Below are 23,568 nucleotides of genomic sequence, written 5' to 3' on the forward strand. Positions count from 1 at the left end.
ACAGAACTGAGAACTGGTGTCAATTCAGTTTAGTGTGTTTCCTTTGATGGCTAAAATATGAAGGTACCTGTATCTGATGGCTTCTATTTTTTTCAAGAAGTAGGAGCAAAACTGATCTTCCAAAAAGAAAGGACTGGTTAAAAGTTTGAGGAGAGAAAGTTTGAAGGGTCACTAAAGTGGGCAGAAAGAGCGAGCTGATGAGAAGAAATTCAGATTGCTGGGTAGGCAAGACTATGGGTTCTAGGTGCAGAGGGAACTAACTGATCTGACTTAATTTTCTCCAGCTGTGCTCAGTTACCCTGGAGCAGGAATGGAGAAGGCCATTGATTGGAATCATCCAGGACTGGAGTTTATATGAGAAAATAACTGCTCAAAATCTCCCCATATATTTTTAAAACACACATCTTATATAGCTGTTCCCCAAATTAAACAAATACTTTCTTTTAAATTTTATGATATCTATTTCCCATTACTTTGATAATTGCTTTTATCTGTACTGTGCTAAGTCTCTTCAGTTGTGTACAATTCTTTGCAACCCTCTGAACTGTAGCCCACCAGGTTCCTGGGTCCATGGAAGTCTCTAGGCAAGACTACTGGAGTGGGTTGCCATGCTCTCCTCCAGGGGACTTCCCCAACTCAGGGATCGAACCCTAGTCTCTTATGTCTCCTGCATTGACAGGCAGATTCTTTACCACTAGCGCCACCTGGGAAGTCCTCTTTTTACCTTCGTGGGCTCCTTTCCAGGTTTCCCATTATCTTTTACAAATTAGAGAAACAGTACTGTTTAGTGGTTAAGATGAGACTTTTGGCATCTGTCTGCTAGGGGCAAATCTAGCACTTACTTCCTGTGTGATCTTAGACAAAGCCCGTGTGTGCTTCAGTATTTTCATCTGTAAAATGGGTTGTGTGATAATAACGCCCCTCCCCCACTTAGATGGATGTTTTGAGGATTAAATGAGCTAATGCATGTACTATGCTACATATGACTTGTTATTGCAATTTAAATGAAATACTTGAGCTGGGAGCAGAATAAGATATGAAGAATTATATTCTGGCCTTATGTCTAAGCAATATTTAATAAATGCCAATATTGCAAAGCTTCTCTTTCTCCTTTTTCCACAGAGTCATGAGGAAAGGTCTAAGTCTTAAATATTCAGGTCATTCTTTTACCTCTTTTATTCAAGGCACTAATTTTTGTCTCCAAGTATTTACGACTAGACCAGATGGCTCTTGGACTTTTTCTACATATCTTTTGCTTCCAAATCCATCTCCTCTCTTTGATAACCATTTCTGAAAATGCTGCACCCTTTCTTCCTCACAGATAAACTAAAGAGTACTGATTATGGCCAATTTTTATACAGCACAAAGTCCTGAATTAGGCTGTATGCCCTCTTAAGGCAGGTAATGTGATTCCTACCCTTTAGTATCCTCAGCACTCCAGGAAGTTGTTCCACATGACATACAAAATAAAACCAGTAGATGGTGGTGATGATCATGGTGCTGGTGATGATGACAGTACCACAACTTCTCTTCCCCAGTGGTTCTTTTCAGGGATCTTTGTGGGGGCAATAGAGAAAAGAGAAGGGAATATGGAGCTTTGAGGTTCAAGTCCTAGTTCCATCACTGACCAGCTGAATAACCTCAAATTTAAAAACAAACATAACGCTGTAAATTGTTCAGTAACATATTAGCAATTTTCTCTCTCCATTCTTACCCACCATTCCTCTTAGAACCACTAACAGAACAATCTCCTTCCCAAGCCATCCCCTTCCTAAAACTTCCTACGTCTGCCTACCAAGAGTTAGGGTGGGAATTCCTTCTCTGCTTACAGTCCTTCATGCCACCACCCTAGAGTGCCGGCTCATGGATTCCCCCCCCTCCCCACTCATGAAGCAGGTTTATCTCATGTTATGTTTATTTTTAAATGCCTTCCTTCAATTCTTCCCCTTCTCCTTATTGCAACATGTTTGCTCCTTCCCCTAAGGTTTCTCTTTTTCCACCTCTATTCATAGTTGTTGAATTCCAATTTTGTAATTGGAAGACTTTATCTTTTTCCTCTAAATATCAGATGACTTCCATTTTCTCACAGTGTGAAAAATACATGACTGTTTTCTTTTTCTGCCTTTAACAGGATATACCTGTTAAACTTGAGTTCAGCTGCACTGACTTATAGTAAGTGCTAAAGAGGAGAAATGATCTCATTTACTCTGTACTACACTTAGTGTAGGAAGATATATACAGATAATTCATAAACTTCTGGTTGTGTTATGCCTTGAGAAAGGGAAAAACATTAAAACATCTTTAGTTCTGACAAGAATCATATATTTCCATCTTTGATTACAAAATAATGACATATACCCATCTGTCACACACAAAATTAAATACTAACAAAGATGTTTAAACACAAGGAAAAAAAGATGGCCATTTCACATTAAAATCTTTAGAGGAGAGCTGATGTTTCATATCTAGTTTAAAGTACTTATTCAATTAAGGCTGTGAAACACTGAAGAAAAGAAGTAAGATGGAAGAAACGGTGAAAACACAAAAAGCATCTTTCAAAATTCTGAGCAAATGATTCTATGTACAATGGCATTTAATAGGAGAAATTTCACCCATACAAATTCTGAATCGTGCTTTGAATTTTTTAAAAAAAGCATCTTTGTTTTGCACCTTTCTGAAGGTATTTCCAGTTTGATTAAAGTACCTCTCTGACTTATGCTTAAGTTATGAATACTCTATTACATATAATAATCTCACAGCCATTTTCCTTTCAAATAAAGATCACATTATTTTAGATGTCATGTCTATAAAGTAACTTTTTAAAAAAACAAACATACCCAAACTTCCAAATGTAGGAGAACACGATCTTCTTGGAGAGCCTTATGCTCATTCCAAGAATGCATCCACTTCTCAATATATTTTTTGAATTCCTCTTTTGAATCATTTTCGATTAGTTGAAAGCTACATAGGATAGCCAAGTCGATTACTTCATAGAGTTCTCCTATTATGTATATATGCGTTATTCACATGATTCAATCAACTTGATTTCAAATTACATTTTTGGCTGCATCCAAAAATCAAATTTACTTCAAATGCAAAGACTTTCTACCATGAAAATCATTTAAGAATGTGAAAGATTTCTGAGAGTGGCACCTCTAAATCATTAGAAACAAAAGTAGCAGGTTAGAGTAAGGTGAAAGTCTCAAAACTTCCAAGGCAAATATTTGGGGGGGTGGGGTGGTGGTTGATGTGGCACACTAATTTGTAAATATAATCTCAAAATACTTTAAAAATTATCCACATTTATGTTCACACTTCTGTTCGCCCCTCAAAGGGTTGAATTTTATAGTAATAAACCACCTTCAAAATCCTAAAATGGTTTTAAACGGGATATGAATTTAAAATTTCCCACAAAGATTATGGGGTGGGAGTGGGAAGGAAATGCACCAAAGTTGTAAAGCCAGATAAACATTTCTACTCCTAAGCACCCTAGGCATGTGTCAGAGGTGCAGGTTCTAGAAATCTGAAGTTCCCTTGAATGCTGGTGATTTAGAGGGGCCTTCAAGCAGTTCTTAAGGTCTTCATTCTTTCCCGGAACTCTGTATATGAACAAATACCAGTCTCATTCAATGAGTATTTTGGTTTGTTTCACAGTGTGATTCCTGTAATATGAGCTTTTCAGTAATTGTGAATTTTATTTTTGTCATTTTGGGCACTGACAGTTCACAATGCTTGGTTGTGTGGTGTAAGATCGTTTTAATTTTTGCATTTTACATTCCTTTTGGCACTTCTGAAGGAAAGGACATTGTCTTGTTATGTTGTTTGGAGGGAAGGGGTAAGCCTTCCCCTGTCTCTTTTTTAAACGCTTGGCTTTATGAAATGCACGATTCTCCCCGATAGTCAATAGAAGTGGGTGGAAATCTGCCTTCATAAACTGTGCATCCCAGCCCTCCTTAGAGGCTGGTATCCCCGGCTCCAGATTGTTTAGCCGCTGCTGTCACAGGATCTGGTGGTCCCTCCCGACAGAAAAGCACAACTGGATTTTTGCGAGCCCACATGGCCATATCCCCTGCCACCCCGCTGGTTGGGTTGGAAGAGGATATCGTGCTGCAGGCCCCCAGGCGGTTGGTATAGCGGTTTCGTAGGGGATTGAGGCTTCCAGCCTGCAGAGCCAGGCCCTGGTTGGGCAGGAGAGCGTCCACGTTCCTAGTCCTGTAACCCTCTTCCCGGTTGCGCCCTAGAAGCATGGAAATGTTGGGGTTGCGAACGGCATAGATGACAGGGTTGATGGCCCCGTTGGCCCAGGTCAGCCAGACGGCCACCACGTTGAGGAGAGAGGGAGACTGCGCGGCCTGGGCCCGCCGGGCGGCGGCCAGCAGCACCAAGAAGCAGTAGGGCCCCCAGCAGCAGATGACGGAGACGATCATGATGAGCACGGTGGTGGCCGTGCGCACGTCGCTGAAGAAGCGCAGCACGCGCGCGTAGGTGGTCAGAGGCCGCACGCGCACGTCCGACAGGCGCACGGTCTTGCAGATGTGGTAATGGCAGAAGCACATGAGTAGGAAGGGCAGCAGGTAACAGGTCACCACCAACCCCACGCTGTAGGCCGCGCCCAGCTGCGCGGGGTCCGGAGACGTCCGGTACAGGCAGCGGTGGAAGCTCTGCGCCGCCGCCGGGGCCTCCCCGGGCGCGAGGAACAGCTCCCAGGGCATGGAGAAGCCCAGGGCCGCCAGCCAGGCGCCCGCCAGCAGCTGTAGCGCGCGGCGGCGCCCGATCTTCTCCCGCGGCGGCCGCACGATGGCGCAGTAGCGGTCCAGGGAGATGAGGGCCATGCTGAGCGTGGACACGATGCCGAAGCACGAGCTGAAGAAGCGGCTGGCCGCGCAGAAGCCGCTCCAGGGCCCCGAGGCGGCGGCGGCGGCGGCAGGCGCCGAGCCCCCCGGCGGCGTGAAGAGGTCCAGGAAGGCGGCAGGCAGGCAGAGCAGCGCCGTGAGCAGATCTGACAGGGACAGGGACAGGATGAAGGCGTTGGTGACAGTGCGGAGCTGCCGGTGCTTCACGATGGCCCCCATCACGGCGCAGTTGCCCAGGCTAGACAGCAGGAAGATGAGCAGGAGGACCAGCGCCTGGGCCGCCACCGCCGCCCCGTGCGACAGCAGCGGCGCCGCCTCGGGGCCCAGCCGCGGCCTCCCCGCCGCCCCCGCCGCCCCGCGCCCGCCGAGGCCGCCGCCAGCCGCGGCGCCAGTGCTGTCGACCCCGCTCACGTCGCTCCGGTTCCCCAGCGCCGCGGCGGCCGCGGTGCTGAAGGAAAGCACGGCCGCCGCAGTCGCCGCGGAGGAGGTCCCGCCAGGCGTGCCGGCCGGGGAGGGGGCGCCGGAGTGTGGGCTGCCCGATAAGGCCGTGCTCACTGGCGGGCGGACCGGCGGCGGCGGCGGCTGCTCCTCCATGGGGCCCCGCGGAGGCCGCAGGTCTGCTCATCCCGCACCAGGGGAGGAGGCCGCAAGCCCGAGGTGGCTCGGGGCCGGGCCGAGAGGCCTCTGCCGGGGGTCGCGCTCGGCCGGAGGGGTGACCGTCGCCCGAGACTCGCGGAGCCTTTGACGTGCATTCCAGGCGTTGCCGAGGGAACCGCGTGTTTACGCAGGAGCGCAGGGCGGGCCGTGGGCCGAGAACCCTTGGAAAAGCGTGTCCAGGACATCACCTCTCCCCGAGGTTTCGCGGCCAGGGTGGGTGGGCTTCAGAGAGTGCCAGGTGGAGCTCCTGGGGCCCACTGCCCGGCCAGATTAAAACGGGAGTGGCCCTCATACCGATGGCCAAATTCTATAGGGGTTTACTCTCACACTCTGGTTCCACATACATGTTCTAAGAGGTAGGGAGGGGAGAGGGGGCTGGTTGCTTCCTGTGGGTGCTTCTGGCATCTAGAAGTAGGAAAGGAATCTAGAACCTGAAGAGGAAAACAGTCTAAATTCGGAGATCTTAAACATGAGGGAGCAGAAAGACTTAAACCAGGTATTCTCAAACTTGAGCAGACAAGAGTCACCTAGAGCAGGGGTCTCCAACTCCCAGGCCACAGACCGGTAGGGGTCGCTGGCCTGTTCGAACCAGACTGGACAGCAGGAGGTGAAACCTAAACCATTGCCTCACCCAGCTCTGTCTGAGAAAACTGGCTTCCAGGAAACCGGTCCCTGGTGCCAAAAAAGTTGGGGACTGCTGACCTGGAAGGCTTGTTAAAACACAAGGGACTGGATCCAACTTCAGGGGTTCAGATTCAGTAGGTATGGGGTCCTGTCTGAAAATTTGCATTTCTAACAAGTTACTGGGTGTATGATATTGCTGGTCCAAGGACCAGGCTTTGAGAACCACTGATGTAGTAAGCTTATTAAAATGCAGTCACTGGCTGACTCCCAGGATTACTGAGGATGGGCCCATGTATTGAAATCCTCAATGTGATTCTGATACAGGTGCTCTGAGGAGCCAGGATACAGATCCTGGAGAAGGGATGCTATCTTGTTTTCAAGGGCCTGGCCCTCAGGACCGCTACTGTCTCACATGTGTCAAGGAGGAGGGGAGAGTCACTGCTTCCTTGCCCTGCTGTCAGTCTTTGTCAGTTCTCTGAAAGGTGTTATGTTTTGAGTTTAAGGTGCTGGAGTTGCCACAGATGCAGCTCCAGGTATCTGGAAGGAAGATTTCATGAACAAGAAGGGTCTGCCTGCTCAGGGAAGCTTGCATCTCAAGTTTCTGGGCATGGCATCTTATGGGGGAAAGTGTAATAAACTCTTAGGTTCTCTAAAGCAGTGGTCTGCAAAGTGTGGACCCTGGACCAGTGGCATCGGCATGACCTGGGAACTTGTTAGAAATGCAGATTCTCTGGCCCTACCGCACATCTACTGAATCTGAGACTCTGCAGATGGGAGCCCAGCCACCAGCCCTGCAAGTGATTCTGATGCAAGTTTGAGAAAAACTGATCTAAAGAATGACTAGTATACTTTCAGGCCTCAGTATCAACAATATTAGTGTTTGGCCACTCATTTGGGTGGGAAAAATATCCTACTGGAAACTTACAATATAAATAAAGTTCATTTAAGGTGGTAAAAGGGCTTCCCTGGTGGCTCCGATGGTAAAGAATCTGCCTGCAATGCAGGAGACTTGGGTTTGATCCCTGGGTTGGGAAGATCCTCTGGAGGAGGACATGGCAACCCACTCCAGTATTCTTGCCTGGAGAATCCCCATGGACAGAGAGGCCTGGTGGGCTACAGTCCATGGGATCCCAAAGAATCGGACACAACTGAGCAACTCAACACAGCACAGCAGGGTGGTAAAATAAGGCTCGCTTTCTTGGTCTCAGCATTATTGACATTTGAGCCAGATAATTCTTTATTGTGGAGGCTACTCTATGCATTGTAGGATGTTTAACTGTATCCCTAGTCACTACCCATGAGATGGCAGTAGTGACAACTAAAAATGTCTTCAGACATTGCAAAATGGTGGGGAAGAGGGTGAGGGGGGGCCAACCTCAGCTGAAAACCACTGAACTAAGACAAAAATATATAATAGATTAGTTTTTTTTTTTTTAAACCTTCTCTGTACTAGGTTTTCAGAAACAAGGATCCCAGCCCAAAGAACCTTACAGTTTTAGGCAAACACAAATATATTACAATGTCACAGATGTTTAAACATACAATGACTATAGGAAGAGTCTGGCAACTGGGAGACCAGTTAAGAAAAGGCATTATAATAGCCCAGGAGAGAAATGACAAGAGTCTGAACTAAGGATTTACAGTGTAGGAGGGGAAGAGATTTTAAGGATTAGTATCTGGATTGGGGTCTTTGGATATAAGCAATACAATGAGGTTTCTGTCTCACTTAAGCAAAAACAGAACTGGCTAGAAGGATAGGGGGAGTTCAAAAGGATAGTCTTAACAGATAACCCCAAGAGCAAGAGAAGTCAGGGCAACTCCACAGGTAGAGATAGCAGAAAGGAACTGAGAGTGATCTCTTTAGGGATCTACAGGAATGAGTCTGCTTCAACCATTTTTCAGACCGTATGTCATTTCTCGTAAGATCCCAGGTCTTGGTGGGGAGAGTCTGACTGGAGTACCCCTTGCCTGGTGGCCTCAGCAAGGCTACATGCTGGGGATGGATAGTTTCCCAAAGGAAAAGGAGTGTTGGTGATAAAAGAAGGGGAAAGGAATGGTGCTGACCAAATCCACAGACATCCACCTCAGAGCATCAGTAGACGGGTCGAAAGAGCACAAACAAGAAGCCGAGGATAGAACCCAAGTTCCTGGCTCCTATTCCCTGGAGCTCTGCACCAAGGGAATAGAGGTTCCTGCTCCAAAATGTACCACACTTGCCTGCCGGAAAGCACCAGCATCCACCATGGATTAAGTAAACTCTGTTGTTCAGTCGCTCAGTCGTGTCTGACTCTTTGTGACCCCCATGGACTACAGACACCAGGCTTCCCCGTCCTTTACCATCTCCCGGAGTTTGCTCAAACTCATGTCCATTGAGTCAGTGGTCCATCCAACCATCTCATCCTCTGTCATCCCTTTCTCCTTCTGCTCATTATCAGAGTCTTTACCAATGAGTCGGCTCTTTGCATCACATGGCCAAAGTATTGGAAGTTCAGCTTTAGCATCAGTCCTTCCAGTGAATATTCAGGACAATTTCCTTTAGGATAGACTGGTTTGACCTCCTTGCTGCCCAAGGGACTCTCAAGAGTCTTCTCCAGCATCACAGTTCCAAAGTATCAATTCTTTGGTGCTCAGCCTTTTTTATTGTCTAGCTCTCACATCTGTACATGATTATTGGAAAAACCATAGCTTTGACTACACGGACCTTTGTAGGCAAAGTAATGAATCTGCTTTTTAACATATAAACCTGTGGGTGACCATTAAATCTAGGTTAGATCAAGCATAGCTTCCAATGAGTAATGAAGTCAAAACCAGACTGTAATAGTTGAGTAGCAAATGGAAGATGAAAAAACATACTAATGAGAAGACAGTAAGGAATCTAGAAGCTTGACTACAAAAGGAAGGAAAAAGGGTGACAGACAGCAGGCTGAGGAGAGAAGGTGGACAAGGGGTGTATGTTTTGTTTTGTTATGATGATATTTGGTAATAGCTTAGAGGAAGGAACCAGTGATGGGAAGGAGGTTGCTTGAAAAAGCTTAGTGATAAGGCAGGCCCCTTAGCAAGGATGGGAAGGGAGAGAAGTGAACAGTATTTAGAAGGCAGATCAATAAGGCTTCATGACTGATTAGACACATGGAAGCAAGAGGAATAGCTGTTGATTTCCCTAGTGGTTTTGACTCTGTGGAAGGCATGGTGAAATACAGAAGGAATGAATATTATTGCAAGGGTTTGGCTCTGGTTTGGATTAGAATTTAGGAAGATTTAGGCAGTATTTATTCTTCAATGTTTAGGAAACAGAATATTTTTGTTAAAGTACTATATTGTTAAACAAGTTCTGGCTGTCCTGTCTCAGCAGTGGAGGAAGTGTAGCAGGAAAATACTGGACCTGGAGTCAGCGGAGCTAGAATGACAGCCCCAAATGTGACCTTGTTGTTGCTGTTTAGTTGCTAACTCATGCCCGACTCTCTTGCCACCCAGGCAAGAATACTGGAGTGGGTTGCCACTTCACTCTCCAGGGGATCTTCCTGACCCAGGGATCGAACCCATGTCTCCTGCATTGGAAGGCGGGTTCTTTACCAGGGAGCCACCAGGGAAGCCCCAAATGTGACCTTAAGAGAGTAATTTAACACATCTGGCTTCCATTTCTCTCATATTCATAAATGAGATAAACATAGTGGCATACCAGGGGCGGGCAGAGGGAGTGCTAGCCAGGGTGCAGTTGATCAGATGGTGCACTGTCTGTCAAGAATTTTGAAACAATAGTAAAACCTACTAAACGTCAGTCTGCATTTTTTTTTAATTAATGTGACTTGTGAAATTTAGACAGAAAACAGTGGTTCCGTTTCTATTTTTTCAAAAGTATAACAGGTGAGGGAGGGGACATATGTATGCCTTTGGCTGATTCATATTGATGTTTGGCAGAAACCAACATTCTGTAAAGCAGTTATCCTTCAATTAAAAAATACTTTTAAAAAAAGGAAAAAATGTTTCTTTGGCAAAGAAAAGCGAAGAAAATCTCTTTAATCTGTAGAAAATTTCTCGATCATATTTAGTGTTTTTTTGGAGGTAAATGAATTGTTTACCACAAATTTTAAGAGGTAATGAGTGGAAAACATCAGTTTTTGTGCAGTTAATAAGGAAATCAAGAACACTAACTTTATAGTCTTCATTTTGGGCAGGTAATTCAATCACAGACCTAATAACGGGGTCTGTACAAGCTTGCTGGATGACAGAGCCAGTTGAAATGAATTAATTACTTCACTGTCTGTATGCTAAGAAAAAAAATACTACTACTTACCTCAAAAAAAGTTTACTGAATATTAAGAGAATCACATGTTGATTAATTTTTAGCATTTCATTTTATAATGACTGATAATGATCAAATTTTATTTTGACAGACTCACAGACAATTAACTAGCAAGAATGCCAACAGTTAACATTTCTTTCATGTTTTAAATTACCTAGCATGTAGTTGGTAGAGTATGAGATTTGCCCCACTATAGAGATTCACTGATTGACTCCGCCTGTATACCTATACTTAAATAATGCAATAAACAACCCTTTTATAAGAGCCTTAATGATATATCAAAAGACTGATTCTTGGTCTTCTCTCAAGTTCATGGGGATAGGAGCTGGTCTTTCTAGCTTAGAGGACATCCCAAGAGCAGCTACAACAACTTCCACCCAAGGAACCTGACCACCCCCCTCCTTCCCAGTTTAAGACTGCTAAGTGTTGACTGATATGTCTCCCTTGCATCATGCTTAGAGAGCGGGCATGTACTGTGTGTTCAGTCGTGTCTGACTCTTTGCGACCCCATAGTCTGAAGCCCACCAGGCCTCCCTGACTGTGGAATTTTCCAGGCAAGCATACTGGAGTGGATTGCCATTTCCTTCTCCAGAGAGAGGGCATGATTTTACTCAAAAACTGGAAGACTAAAATAATGAACTTGTAAGACCCATTGCTGTGAGGGCTACAGTTCAAGCTTAGAGCATTTAAAACAAAATATCACAGTAACTACCACAGAGTAATAAGAACTAAGTAAGTAAGAAGAACTAAAGTTTTAATTTTACCTGATGTGTTCATAATTAGAAAAGTATTCTGCATTTTGGATACTTTGTATTCTGTAAGTGATAGTATACCAATATACATGTACAAGCTGAGGAATAATGACTTTATATTTAGCCACAGTATTTTAGAATCTCAGTTGGTTTACATGTACAATTTGGATATAGTTTTCCACATAATTCAGAGAAAAATAAAAAATGATAACATTTCTAGGAAAAGAAAGCCCTTACAAGCCATAGAAGTTATTTGAGAAGAAATCCATCCCTCAGTGGGTCATCATCTTCTACTATAAAACTTGCGGTACCTGTGTAATGCGCTCGTCCGGATACTTCCACTATGACAGCTTTAAAATCACCACATTTTGCTTCCTGAAAAAAGATGATGAAAGAAAAATATCAAGGTATTGCGTGCATAGTTTACCTAGCCTAAAAGTTGTATTCTCAAATTTTATCATTTTAAAGAGAATCCAAGAGTTAAGTGGGCCTCCTCGGTGGCTCAGTGGTCAAGAATCCACCTGCAGTGCAGGAGACATAGGAAGTGTGGGTTCGATCCCTGGGTCAGGAAGATCCCCTGGAGGAGGGCATGGCAACCCACTCCAGCATTCTTGCCTGGAGAATCCCATGGACAGAGGAGCCTGGTGGGCTACAGTTCATAGGCTCGAAAAGAATTGGAGGCAACTGAGCACAGCGATCATGTAGGCAATTGGGAGGCTTTTAAGTAAGTGACTGTATTCGTGTTTTTAGATTCAGTTTAGCTGTAAAGTGGGGAACTAGTTGGGGAAGAGAGAGACTAGAAACCCAGCAACCTGTTAAGAGGTAACTATAATTCATCAATGAAATCTAGAGACAGGAGGGCAGTTTTTAGTGAGAATGCAGAACAAAATACAGAGATGCTTTGGAGGCAGAATTGATAGGCCTGGGGCTGCTGTCCACAGGTGGTGAAAATCAGTTCAGTTCAGTTGCTCAGTCGTGTCCGACTCTTTGCGACCCCATGAATCGCAGCATGCCAGGCCTCTCAGTCCATCACAAACTCTCGGAGTTTACTCAAACTCATGCCCAATCCAGCCATCTCATCCTCTGTCATCCCCTTCTCCTCCTGCCCCCAATCCCTCCGAGCATCAGGGTCTTTTCCAATGAGTGAACTCTTTGCATGAGGTGGCCAAAGTATTGGAGTTTCAGCCTCAGCATCAGTCCTTCCAATGAACACCCAGGACTGATCTTCTTTAGGATGTACTTCTTGGATCTCCTTGCAGTCCAAGGGACTCTCAAGAGTCTTCTCCAACACCACAGTTCAAAAGCATCAATTTTTTGGTGCTCAGCTTTCTTCACAGTCCAACTCTCACATCCATACATGACCACTGGAAAAACCATAGCCTTGACTAGATGGACCTTTGTTGGCAAAATAATGTCTCTGCTTTTTAATTGATATCTAGGTTGGTCATAACTTTCCTTCCAAGGAGTAAGCGTCTTTTAATTTCATGGCTGCAGTCACCATCTGCAGTGATTTTGGAGCCCCAAAAAATAAAGTCTGACACTGCTTCCACTGCTTCCCCATCTATTTCCCATGAAGTGATGGGACCAGATGCCATGATCTTTGTTTTCTGTTGAGTTTTAAGCCAACTTTTTCACTCTCCTCTTTCACTTTCATCAAGAGGCTTTTTAGTTCCTCTTCACTTTCTGCCATAAGGGTGGTGTCATCTGCATATCTGAGGTTATTGATATTTCTCCCAGCAATCTTGATTCCAGCTTGTGCTTCTTCCAGCCCAGCGTTTCTCATGATGTACTCTGCATATAAGTTAAATAAGCAGGGTGACAATATACAGCCTTTTCCGATTTGGAACCAGTCTGTTGGTCCATGTCCAGTTATAACTGTTGCTCCCTGACCTGCATAAAGGTTTCTCAAGAGGCAGGTCAGGTGGTCTGGTATTCCCATCTCTTTCAGAATTTTCCAGAGTTTATTGTGATCCACACAGTCAAAGGCTTTGGCATAGTCAATAAAGCAGAAGTAGATGTTTTTCTGGAACTCTCTTGCTTTTTCAGTGATCCAGCGGATGTTGGCAATTTGATCTCTGGTTCCTCTGCCTTTTCTAAAACCAGCTTGAACATCTGAAAGTTCATGGTTCACGTATTGCTGAAGCCTGGCTTGGAGAATTTTGAGCATTACTTTACTAGTGTGGGATGAGTCCAATTGTGCGGTAGTTTGAGCATTCTTTGGCATTGACTTTCTTTGGGATTGGAATGAAAACTGACCTTTTCCAGCCCTGGGGCCACTGATGAGTTTTCCAAATTTGCTGGCATATTGAGTGCAGCACTTAAACAACATCATCTTTCAGGATTTGAAATAGCTCAACTGGAATTCCATCACCTTCACTAGTTTTGTTCGTAGTGATGCTTTCTAAGGCCCACCTGACTTCACATTCCAGGATGTCTGGCTCTAGGTGAGTGAGCACACCATCATGATTATCTGGGTCGTGAAGATCTTTTTTGTACAGTTCTTCTGTGTATTCTTGCCACCTCTTCTTAGAGATGAGTTAAATATGAGCACAGTGTCGAGCCTGGAAGTGCAGCTGCACGACCATTAACCAAGATGGGGAATGAGATAGGAAATAACACATTTAAGAAAGAAGAACTTTTTAATGAGTTGAGGTATCCCTGGGACAATCATCTTGAAATGAGTTTAGTGGACAGTGTTAGACTCAAGAGAGAGGCACAGATAAGCATGGTAGGGATGAAGATTTGGGTGGTTGAGAATAGAGTTCCTTCTCCCATGGGTGAAACTGCCCATCTGCATCAAATGTTTTGCCTCAGAGCAAGAAAATGTGGTGTTTAACAGCACAGTGTCTGCTCAGAGAGACCTATCTTCATAACCTGGCTCTGCTGTCTGTTTGACCTCTGGCAAAGTGTCTGAACTCTAAATTCTCATAGGATTCTTGTGATAATTACATGAGATGGTACATATGAAATGCTGAGCTTAGAAATTAACACATAGTGAAGCACCCAATAAATGTTGACAATTACTATGTTATCTTAAATCTCAGACTTGAGGACAATGTATTTCAAATTTCTGCATATAACATGGTATTCCATTAAGATCACTGTATTGTGTAGAAATCCCTTACAGAAAAATTCAGTATTCAGAAAAACAAAACTTTAAAACAGCTATATTAGATTTAAAATCTTTATTAGGATAATTTATTTGCTATATTAAAGGACTCTTTCTGAGTATATTAATTTACCAGCTGCAATTTAATCATATTATAGTAGATTTCACTTACTGCTATGAGTAAATCCATTAATTAGCTCTGCTAGCACATTTGAAACTTTATTACATTCTATTAATAAGGGGTACCCAGGTGGCACTAGTGGTAAAAACTCAGTTGCCAATGTAGGAGACTTAAGAGACCTGGTTGGATCCCTGGGTTGGGAAGATCCCCTGGAGAAGGAAATGGCAACCCACTCCTGTATTCTTACCTGGAGAATCCTATGGACAGAGAACTCTAGTGGGCTAACGTCCATGGGGTCTCAAATGGTTGGACATGACTGAAGATACTTAGCACTATATTAATAAGAACTCTACTTTCCATAACTTTTCAGCACTTTCACATCTTACTATATAAAATGGAATATTCAAAAAAAATTAAAAAAATAAAGTGGAATATTCGTATAGAATAAAAACAAAAAAAAATCCAAAACCTAGTTTAATGGTTCTCAAACATTTTGGTCTCAGAATCCCTTTATACCCTAAGATTTGAGGACATCACCAGCCATTACCTTAATACAAAAACCAAAGATACCAAAAAAGTAGAAAATTCGGGTCAATATCTTTGATGAATATAGTGGCCAAAATTCTCAACAAACCAATCCAACAATACAAAAAAAAAGATCATATACCATGATAATGCTGGATTTACACCAGGGTAACAAGGATGGTTCAACATACACAAATCAATCAATGTGACACACTACATTAACAAAAGGAAAGACAAAAACCACATAATCATCTCAATAGTTGCAGAAAAAAATCCCAGAATATTAAATATCCATTCATAATTAAAAATGTTCATCAAAGTGGGTATGGTGAGAAAATATCTCAACATAATGACCATTTATGACAAACTTGCAGCCAATATAATACTCAATGGGGAAACGCTGAAAGCCTTCCCGGTAAATTCAGAAATAAGACAAGGTTGCCCATTTATGCCACTTCTGTTTAACCTAGTATCAGAAATCCTAGCCACAGCAATCAGATATGAAGAAAAAATCCAAATTGGAAAGGAAGAGGTAAGCTGTCACTATTTGCAGATGACATGATACTCTATACAGAGAACCCTAAAGCCTCCACCCTAAAACTATTGGCACTAATAAAGTTCTAAGTTGCAGGATATAAGATTAATATACAGAAATCTGTCACATTTCTATACACTAATAATGAAATATCAGAAAAAGTAAAAAAAAAAAAAAAAAAAAAAGAATCTCATTTAAAACTGGGTCAAAAAATACCTAGGAATAAACTTAACCAAAGAGGTGAAAGACCTATATGCTGAAAACTATAACACATGGATTAAAGAAACTGAAGATGATGTAAAGAAATGAAAAGATATTCCATGTTCTTGGACTGGAAAACATAATATTATTAAAATGGCCATACTACCCAAAGCAATGTACAGATTTAATGCAATCTCTATCAAAATACCTAGGACATTTTTTACAGAACCAGAACAAACAATCCTAAAATGAATATGGGCCTCAAAGAGTTTTTTAGTTTATATCAATTAATATTTTCTATATTGGAAATTAAACATATTGTTCATTAATTCATTTATAAATAATAAATCTGTTGCATGTTGTAATAAACAAATTATTGTTTGAAGAGTTAAAATTCTCTTCTAAGAGCTTAATGAAGAAACTTATCTAACATCCAACTCAGGTCTCCAGAATCTGTAAGATATTTACAGACAAGAAGCTACAGGTACCACTCACCCTCACAGCCTTCCCTGTGAATACTGAGCCAGTTGCACTGCTTTTAAAGGCTCTGGTCTGGTTCAGTTCTAGAAGCCCTTTGTGATACTGAAGGGCAATTCGAGCTGTCACTCCTGAGCCAGTAGGACTTCTGTCAACCTGTTTCAGAATAAATGAAGATAGTGTTCACAGTGTTCTAGTTCCACATTACCTCGCTGTGTGCCTAAAAACCCCAGCTTTAATACCTGTTCATCTGCAAACACACAGATATTGGTGGTTGGTTCCTCACTGTAAGTGTCTTTTCCATCTGTCAATATAGTTCCATATAGAAAAGCAAGATCTTCGCTGTCAGGATGATTAATTTTAAACTGTAAATAAAATAATTAACAACCACATGTAAAATAAATATTTTCATTCAAATTTATTTTTTAAATAACAGATATGGGGTACTCTTAGATATAATTTTTCCATCTTTATCATTTTAAAAAATATTTTTTGGGTCACACACTAAATATTGATATTAGAAATTACATATTTTTCTAGATGAATAAAGATACTTTTGTTGGAAGGTATGATTCTTACACTTTGAGCCCTTTCTAAGGAAGTCATCCTGCATGTATCCTCTACTGAAGGAACAGCCGTATTTCGTACACTTAACCCCTAAACATATGCACTCTTTGAAGCACTGACCTCAGCATTGACCCCAGGACAGTCAATTCACAGGCCAGCCATGGCTGCTCAAACAGGAAGAGAAAGGCAATCTTTTTCTCACCCTAAGGAGCTTGAAGAGGGTAATGCAGAAAAGTCAAGCAATGAGTATCTAGAGCTGAAATTAATATCACTGATAAACACAAGAACTGTAAGAGGCCAAGAGCAAGCAAAAAGTATAAGGTTGCAGAAGTTATTAGGTTAAGAAAAGCAATTGGATGGGGCAAAAACGGCTTATTATAAAGGACTGAAGTCAGTATCATAAAAAGCAGCAGGTACACACAGAAGCAGGCAGTGGCAGGGCAGCTATAAAGCTTGCTGCTACTGCTACTAAGTCACGTCAGTCGTGTCCGACTCTGTGCGACCCCACAGACGGCGGCCCACCAGGCTCCCGTCCCTGGGATTCTCCAAGCAAGAACACTGGAATGGGTTGCCATTTCCTTCTCCACTGCATGAAAGTGAAAAGTGAAAGTGAAGTCGCTCAGTCATGTCCGACTCTTCGCGACCCCATGGACTGTAGCCTACCAGACTCCTCCGACCATGAGATTTCCCAAGCCAAGAGTGCTGGAGTGGGTTGCCATTGCCTTCTCCAGTAACGCTTGATCAGGCTCAAATGTGCAATGCTTCCTGTTCTTCTTGGAAGGTCTGGTTGTTTAACTTCTGGATTTCTGTAACATCTGTTAGCCTGGCCAAGATGACTATAATCTTACTTCTATTGTATCCCAATGGTTAGTACATTCCCCTACCACTTACCTATCATTTAAAGCAGTTGAATAGATTGGAGTCTTAAAATCCAAGGAGTCCATCTATAACTCAGTTAAAGAAGGCTGCATATTGGACCTTTGTTCTCCACCCCCTTAAAGCCCCCAAGTCCGCTCCATGATAGCACTAGTACATCACACTGCACACAGGGATGGTTCCCCCACTAGACTGAGCTCCTTGACGGTGGTGGGGTTTGTTCTTCCTCTGGTCTCCAGCATCTAACATAGTGTCTGACATACAACAAGTCCTTGGTAAATGGTTGTTTAAAGGATAAGGACAAATTTATATTACATCTACTTCAGCCCCCTTCCCTCCCAATGGCCTTTGCCTATATCTGCATAAGCAGTATCAGTGGTCAGCAATTCACAAAGTAGACCTACTGCCTGCTTCATCACTGACAGAACTTCTCATATTTTCCTCAGAACCCTTCCTCCCTCAAAGTCCGCCCCTGACCACCTTAGTGAGACGTTCTAGCTTTAACGAGAAGTTCAAACTTCCTCCTTTTATAGGAAAACAATGCCTTTTCCTCTTGATTTTATTTAAAAATAAGGTCAAATTATTTTGTGTCAAATTGTTAACTCAAACTATTAGCTGTCTGCTTACTGGAACAGAAAACAGATGTAAGTCCAGAGTTTCAGAAGTTTTCATGATAAAATAATTCTACATATTCGTATTGGAAGTCCTGGAAAAATGATAATTTAGAACAGGGTTATAGTATATATTTTCCCTTTGCTATTTAGGTTATAAAGTTATAGGTTATTTTATTAAATTAAAGCCTCAGATATGTTAAAAAGGCCTTAAATAATTATTAGTAGAAGTATTCTAGATTCTATCTTTCCTAAGTTATCTTTACCTAGAGCGATAATTAAATTTTCATATGCTAAAACATTCAAATATGTATATGAGTTTTATATATAGGTCCTAATTAGGTAAAATGTCAGATTTGTGCTAGAAGTGAAAGAATATTCTAGAATTACTTATTATCAAAACTGATTTTATAACAACAGTTTTCCCAAGTCAAACTGGAGTTACTTGAGTTATTACTTGGAGTTATTACTTCTCAGCAATATAGAAAAAATTCACTAGCTAGGAATTAATATTCTCTGTGAAATAAGAGAAATTCTGATCAGATTTAATGAAATCTATTTTGTAAGCTATATTTGACATTCATTATTTTCAAGTTTTGCAGAATGACCACATATATCAAAAGCATTTCAAAGTGTAATATTATCTATTTTCTATTTGTTTAAGTAACCACAAATTATATTATTATTATTATTGAAGTTAACAGTTGTCATTTGTTAACATTTACTATGGCATAGGCACTATTCTAAGTCCTTTACACATACTGACTTACAACTCCCTATGAAGCACCAATTTCATAATTTCCATTTACAGATAGGAAAACTGAGGCACATGGAGGCGATGTAACTTGTTTAAGGTTACAAAAGTTACAAATGGCAAATCTACAACACCCAGGTAGTCTTGCTCTAGAGTTTAAGATTATAACCAGCACCCTGTTCTTAGCACGACTAGTAATTTAAATGCAGAGAGGAGATATTTAATTTTCTGTAGAGACATGTCATTTATATTTCCTTCACGCCACAGAGGAGGCTATCAGCTATGACAGCAGCATCAGTACTGACCTGAGCCTTCACTGCTTCTGTCACCGCACTTGCCGCAGCCACGAGGTCCCTTGTCTTTGCAGAGCAAACATCGAGTCCTAACTTTTCAGCACTAACAAATGCATAAAATGCACCACCATATGCAACGTCCACCACCACCTTTCCATGACCGGGAACATCCACCAGGAAATCTAAAAGAGATGTGTTTGAAAATAAGTTTTAGTATTTCAGCAATAAAATTCACATCATTTTAAATTCATGTGTATTAATGGGTGGGGGGGGAGCAAAGAGTATTTTTTCCTATCTTAGGAATGCAGCAAAAATCAATTTTGAAAATGAATGTGCATCAAGTAAATAATAACAGACCTTTAGCTAAGTACATCTATTTTTAATTTCAATGAGGTTTGCATAAGTTTTAGATCTGAATGCCATGTTTTTCCTAAATCATACTTATATATTTTGTTAACTGAGGATCTTTTCTAGAAAACATCATTGAAGCAGAGAGAGAGAGGAAACTCTGGGATATGAATGTGTGAAACTATGAAGGAAAATGTAGGTCCCTCTCATACTATTGGGAAAGGTTTAAAACAGTGAGGATTTGGGATCCTATTCACAAACTGGTTTTCTTCAGCTATACCGTCAAAACAAAATGAAAAAAAAAAAATTTTTTTCTATCCAAGTTACAGATACTTATCTAGAAATTTTCATCTCAAGTATCCTGCAGGCAAATATCCAGAATAAAGCCATTATAGAATCACTGGCCTTTACAGTATCATTTTGCATCAGGGTTTTTATTTGGGTATTTTAAGTCCCTGATATACCCCAAATTTCACCTGAACTGCAGTTGTTTGAAATCCTGAATTTGTATTTCCAAAGGAATGGGCTGGTGATATTTTGGGACATTAAAACTGTTTTCCTTTCTTTGCATTTTCTTCTCTTTCTCCTCCTTAAGTCAAATGGGCTTAAAGATCACTGCCTCTGGGGGAGGCATACAACAGGGGAGAAAGCAGGTCTTTCAGCTTTTGGTTCATAGAAACCTAAGTTATCAGGGGAAGATTTGTTGGCAAAGGAGTGTCCCAAAGGGAGAATAGTCCTCCTGGTCAGTAGAGAAATTTCCTCTAGGCCAAGAAGAGATGGAAGGTTCTGACCGCAGACCTGTGTGGTCTTTCCCACAGCACAGTGAGGAGGCTAAGGGATGTGGCAGAGATAGCAACAGGAAGAGGGAGGAGGAGAAACGGGCAGGGGCCACTGGATGGGGTAGATGATGTTTCCCTGGTTAACTATGCAGTGGTTAAGGCCCTTGTCTCCAAGATGGAGCTTTTAAGAAACCTTTGCTCACACATATATCAGAAGAGGGCCCATGGAAGGATGAGGCAAAGTCAAACAACAGGGCAAAGGGGTCTCAATTTAAAAATTAAGTTATGGAAAGTCAAATAGTTCTTATACTCTTTGGTTTGCACAGTGAGTCATACAAAGACACCAGGGAGCTATCAGTTTCAGAGCAGAATCACAGAATCCTTTTAACACATAATGTGTCAGAGCAAATTTATAATCAAGAGTAAAACATGCCAGTGGAACTTAACAGCAAAAGAGGGAAATGTTTTATCTTGATGCTGATGCAACATGCAAAGCAGGTTTAATGAGAGGAGACTGAGGAAATAGATGGAAATGAGGAACTGCCAGAATGGGGAAAGCTAAGGGTGGCTTTGGAGTCCTCATGTAAAAAATGGAACTGTTTCCTTCCAAAGAGGATTGTTTTGAGAATTCCATGTGATAATGTGTGGGGAATGCTTGGCAGATTAGGAATGCAATAAATATTAATATGAAAGCCCAAAGTTGAACTCCCAGCAGGAATAGGGCTCTTACAAGGACCAATGAACATATTCTGCTCTGAGTTTCATTTATTTACTCAACAAACATTCATTGACTGCATACTGTTCTAGTACTTAAATACAGTGATGAAAATTAGTTTTCACTTTAGCTGGGTGGCATAGCAATGAGCTCAGCAACTCTGAAGTGGGGACTATTGTTATCCTCTCTTTATAGATGACACTGACACATAGAATCCCTTCCACAAGGTTAGAGATGGGAAGGGGCAGAGCAATGATCTTGAACACTATCAGTCTGCCTTTTAAGCAACTTTCAAAGTAGAGGATTTAAGGATTTCATTTTCTTAATGACTCAAAGTGACCATTAATGCCCACTGATTATTTTATGGTCACACAGGGATGCTTTCAGGAACTAGTGTGCTTGTCATATTGGTTGCTCCCACTCTAACCAACCCCAAACTATGATGTACACAGCTGGTGATCCTGCTGCCAGCTGTCATTTCCCACAAAATCCAGAGTGCTTCTAATCCGCTGCTGGGGTGGCCTGGGGGCGGAAGTCAGGTAACCAAGCCAGTTAACAGTTGAGATTTTTTAAGATGCAACCCTAACATAAATTCTTGTCTCCCTTATGTGCCCTCCCAATCCAATATGACACCATTTCTTCTGGGCAAATGGTATCAGTTTTCCCAGTGGCATTCTTTTACCAACTTCTGTGTTTCAGGAGCCTGAGGTTGGTCTAAGACTCTCAAACACCTGGGCTATTACTGCATCATTCATAACATTCATAAACAGGTTAATCGGGAACCCCAATCCACCCGGAGGCTCAAGATTAAATTAACAGAATGATTTGCATGGCTTGAAGTCTCTGAAGAAAAGGAGTGATAACCCTATACCTGTACTGACTAAATTAGCACACAGCTCAGTTCTAGTCAGACTACTAAAGCCTCCTCTGATAGAATTCAGCCTTTACTGATAGGATTTTTAAGGATCTCCCTCTTTGTAAAGATTATAATTACATTGTTTAGCATGACATACAGGCTCTGTACTAGAGAACCCACAAAAACCTTTTCAAGGCTCTGCACTCCTAGAGAACTAGCAACCTGATATATTCTGCAGTCTTTGTATCTCTAGGAAGATAGACACTTTTTACAGATGAGCTCCAGCAATCTGTGTTTACTAACTTGTCAAGCGGCGATAATGTGCTCAGCAAGCATATTCTGAGCCATCCTGGAGCCCTGTTCGTGGTTGGTCTTTGCACTTTCCTTGACCCTAGGTGGACTTTGCTTTATCCAACTGTGAAATCTTCAGGAATGCCTGAGAGAGGGGAACGAAGCTTTTGAGTAAGGGAAACACGGAACTCTGTACTCCTCAAGGCTCTCCCCAAACCACAGATGGATACTTCTGCGAGATAATCAATTTGGGTATTGTTGAGTGGCTAGGTCGTGCCCCACTCTTTGCGACTCCATGGACTGCAGCCTGCCAGGCTCCTCTGTCCATAGGATTTCCCAGACAAGAACACCGGCGCGAGCTGCATTACCTTCTCCGGGGATGTTCCCAACCCAGCCTCCTGCGTCCCGCACTGGCAGGTGGTTCTCCACTGCTGAGCCACTAGAGAAGCCCCAAATTGCATGCATTACACAAATTCACAAGGCTAAAATGCTGACATCCACTTGCAGGGATTTAGAATTACCTTCTGATTGATTGTAAAAGCTTGCGGGGTGGGTTAGTTGCGCTCGTGGGCTCCAGCCTACAGAGACAGTTAGTGTAATTAGTTGGGTCCTGGGCTACAGGGCCGAAAGAGTCCCGCCGGTTACCTGCGGCCAGCACAAAGGCCGGGACACTGTGGAAACGCACCGGGCCGCGACTGCGGCCGCCCTCGCACTCCACGAAGGCGGCCACCAGCCCGCACGGGCAATGGATGTTGACCAGGGCCTCTCGGGCGTCGGCCGGGGGCGCCGGCACCAGCCCGAAGTCGAGCGCGAAGCGGCCCAGCGCCAGCACCGCGTGGCCGCACATAGAGCTGTAGCCCTCGTTATTTAGGAACAGGACTCCCAGGTGCGCGTCGGGCAGCTCGCTCGGCACCAGCACGGCTCCGTACATGTCCCGGTGCCCCCGGGGTTCGAACATGAGCCGTCGCCGCACATGGTCAAGGTGCTGGCGCATGTAGCGCCGCTTGGCCAGCAGCGTGGGGCCGACCACCTCCGGACACCCCGCCAGCACAATGCGCAGGGGCTCGCCGCCTGTGTGCATGTCCACCACCGACAGCGCCGGCGTCCCCGGGTCGTGTGGAGGCAGCCGGGGCACAGTCAGCGGGCCCGCCATAGTCTGCCTCCGGGAGAGAACTCTACCGCCACGCCGACGCGCGCTTCACGTCGCGAACCTACCCACACCCTCCGCCCTACAGAGGCAGGCCTTGTGGCCGGCTCAGGGGGCGGGGCCTCCGAGCCGAGACCCGGAAGCGCGAGGAGGGGCGGGGCTTCGGAGCGGGCT

General features: G+C 43.2%; 1 protein-coding gene across 4 annotated transcripts in view; it reads right to left on the reverse strand.

The window, feature by feature from the left end:
- Nucleotides 1-23,542, reverse strand: part of LOC110148600 (trans-L-3-hydroxyproline dehydratase) — a 39,257-nt gene extending 15,715 nt beyond the window's left edge. The window contains exons 1-6 of one of the 4 annotated variants that reach the window (XM_070469422.1): nt 22,893-23,537; nt 19,271-19,440; nt 16,400-16,522; nt 16,176-16,313; nt 11,501-11,564; nt 2,301-4,999 (exon numbers count right to left, since the gene is read on the reverse strand). In XM_070469422.1, the coding sequence (XP_070325523.1) occupies nt 3,954-4,999; nt 11,501-11,564; nt 16,176-16,313; nt 16,400-16,522; nt 19,271-19,440; nt 22,893-23,400 (2,049 nt within the window). In that variant the 5' untranslated portion in view covers nt 23,401-23,537 and the 3' untranslated portion in view covers nt 2,301-3,953. Of the gene's footprint in view, nt 1-2,300; nt 5,000-11,500; nt 11,565-16,175; nt 16,314-16,399; nt 16,523-19,270; nt 19,441-22,892 lie in introns of those variants that run through there. The other 3 variants (XM_070469424.1, XM_070469425.1, XM_070469423.1) reach the window with 3 other exon arrangements.
- Between the last annotated feature and the right edge of the window lie 26 nt (nt 23,543-23,568).

Source organism: Odocoileus virginianus, chromosome 6, assembly GCF_023699985.2.
Source record: "Odocoileus virginianus isolate 20LAN1187 ecotype Illinois chromosome 6, Ovbor_1.2, whole genome shotgun sequence".
Lineage (NCBI taxonomy): Eukaryota > Metazoa > Chordata > Mammalia > Artiodactyla > Cervidae > Odocoileus > Odocoileus virginianus.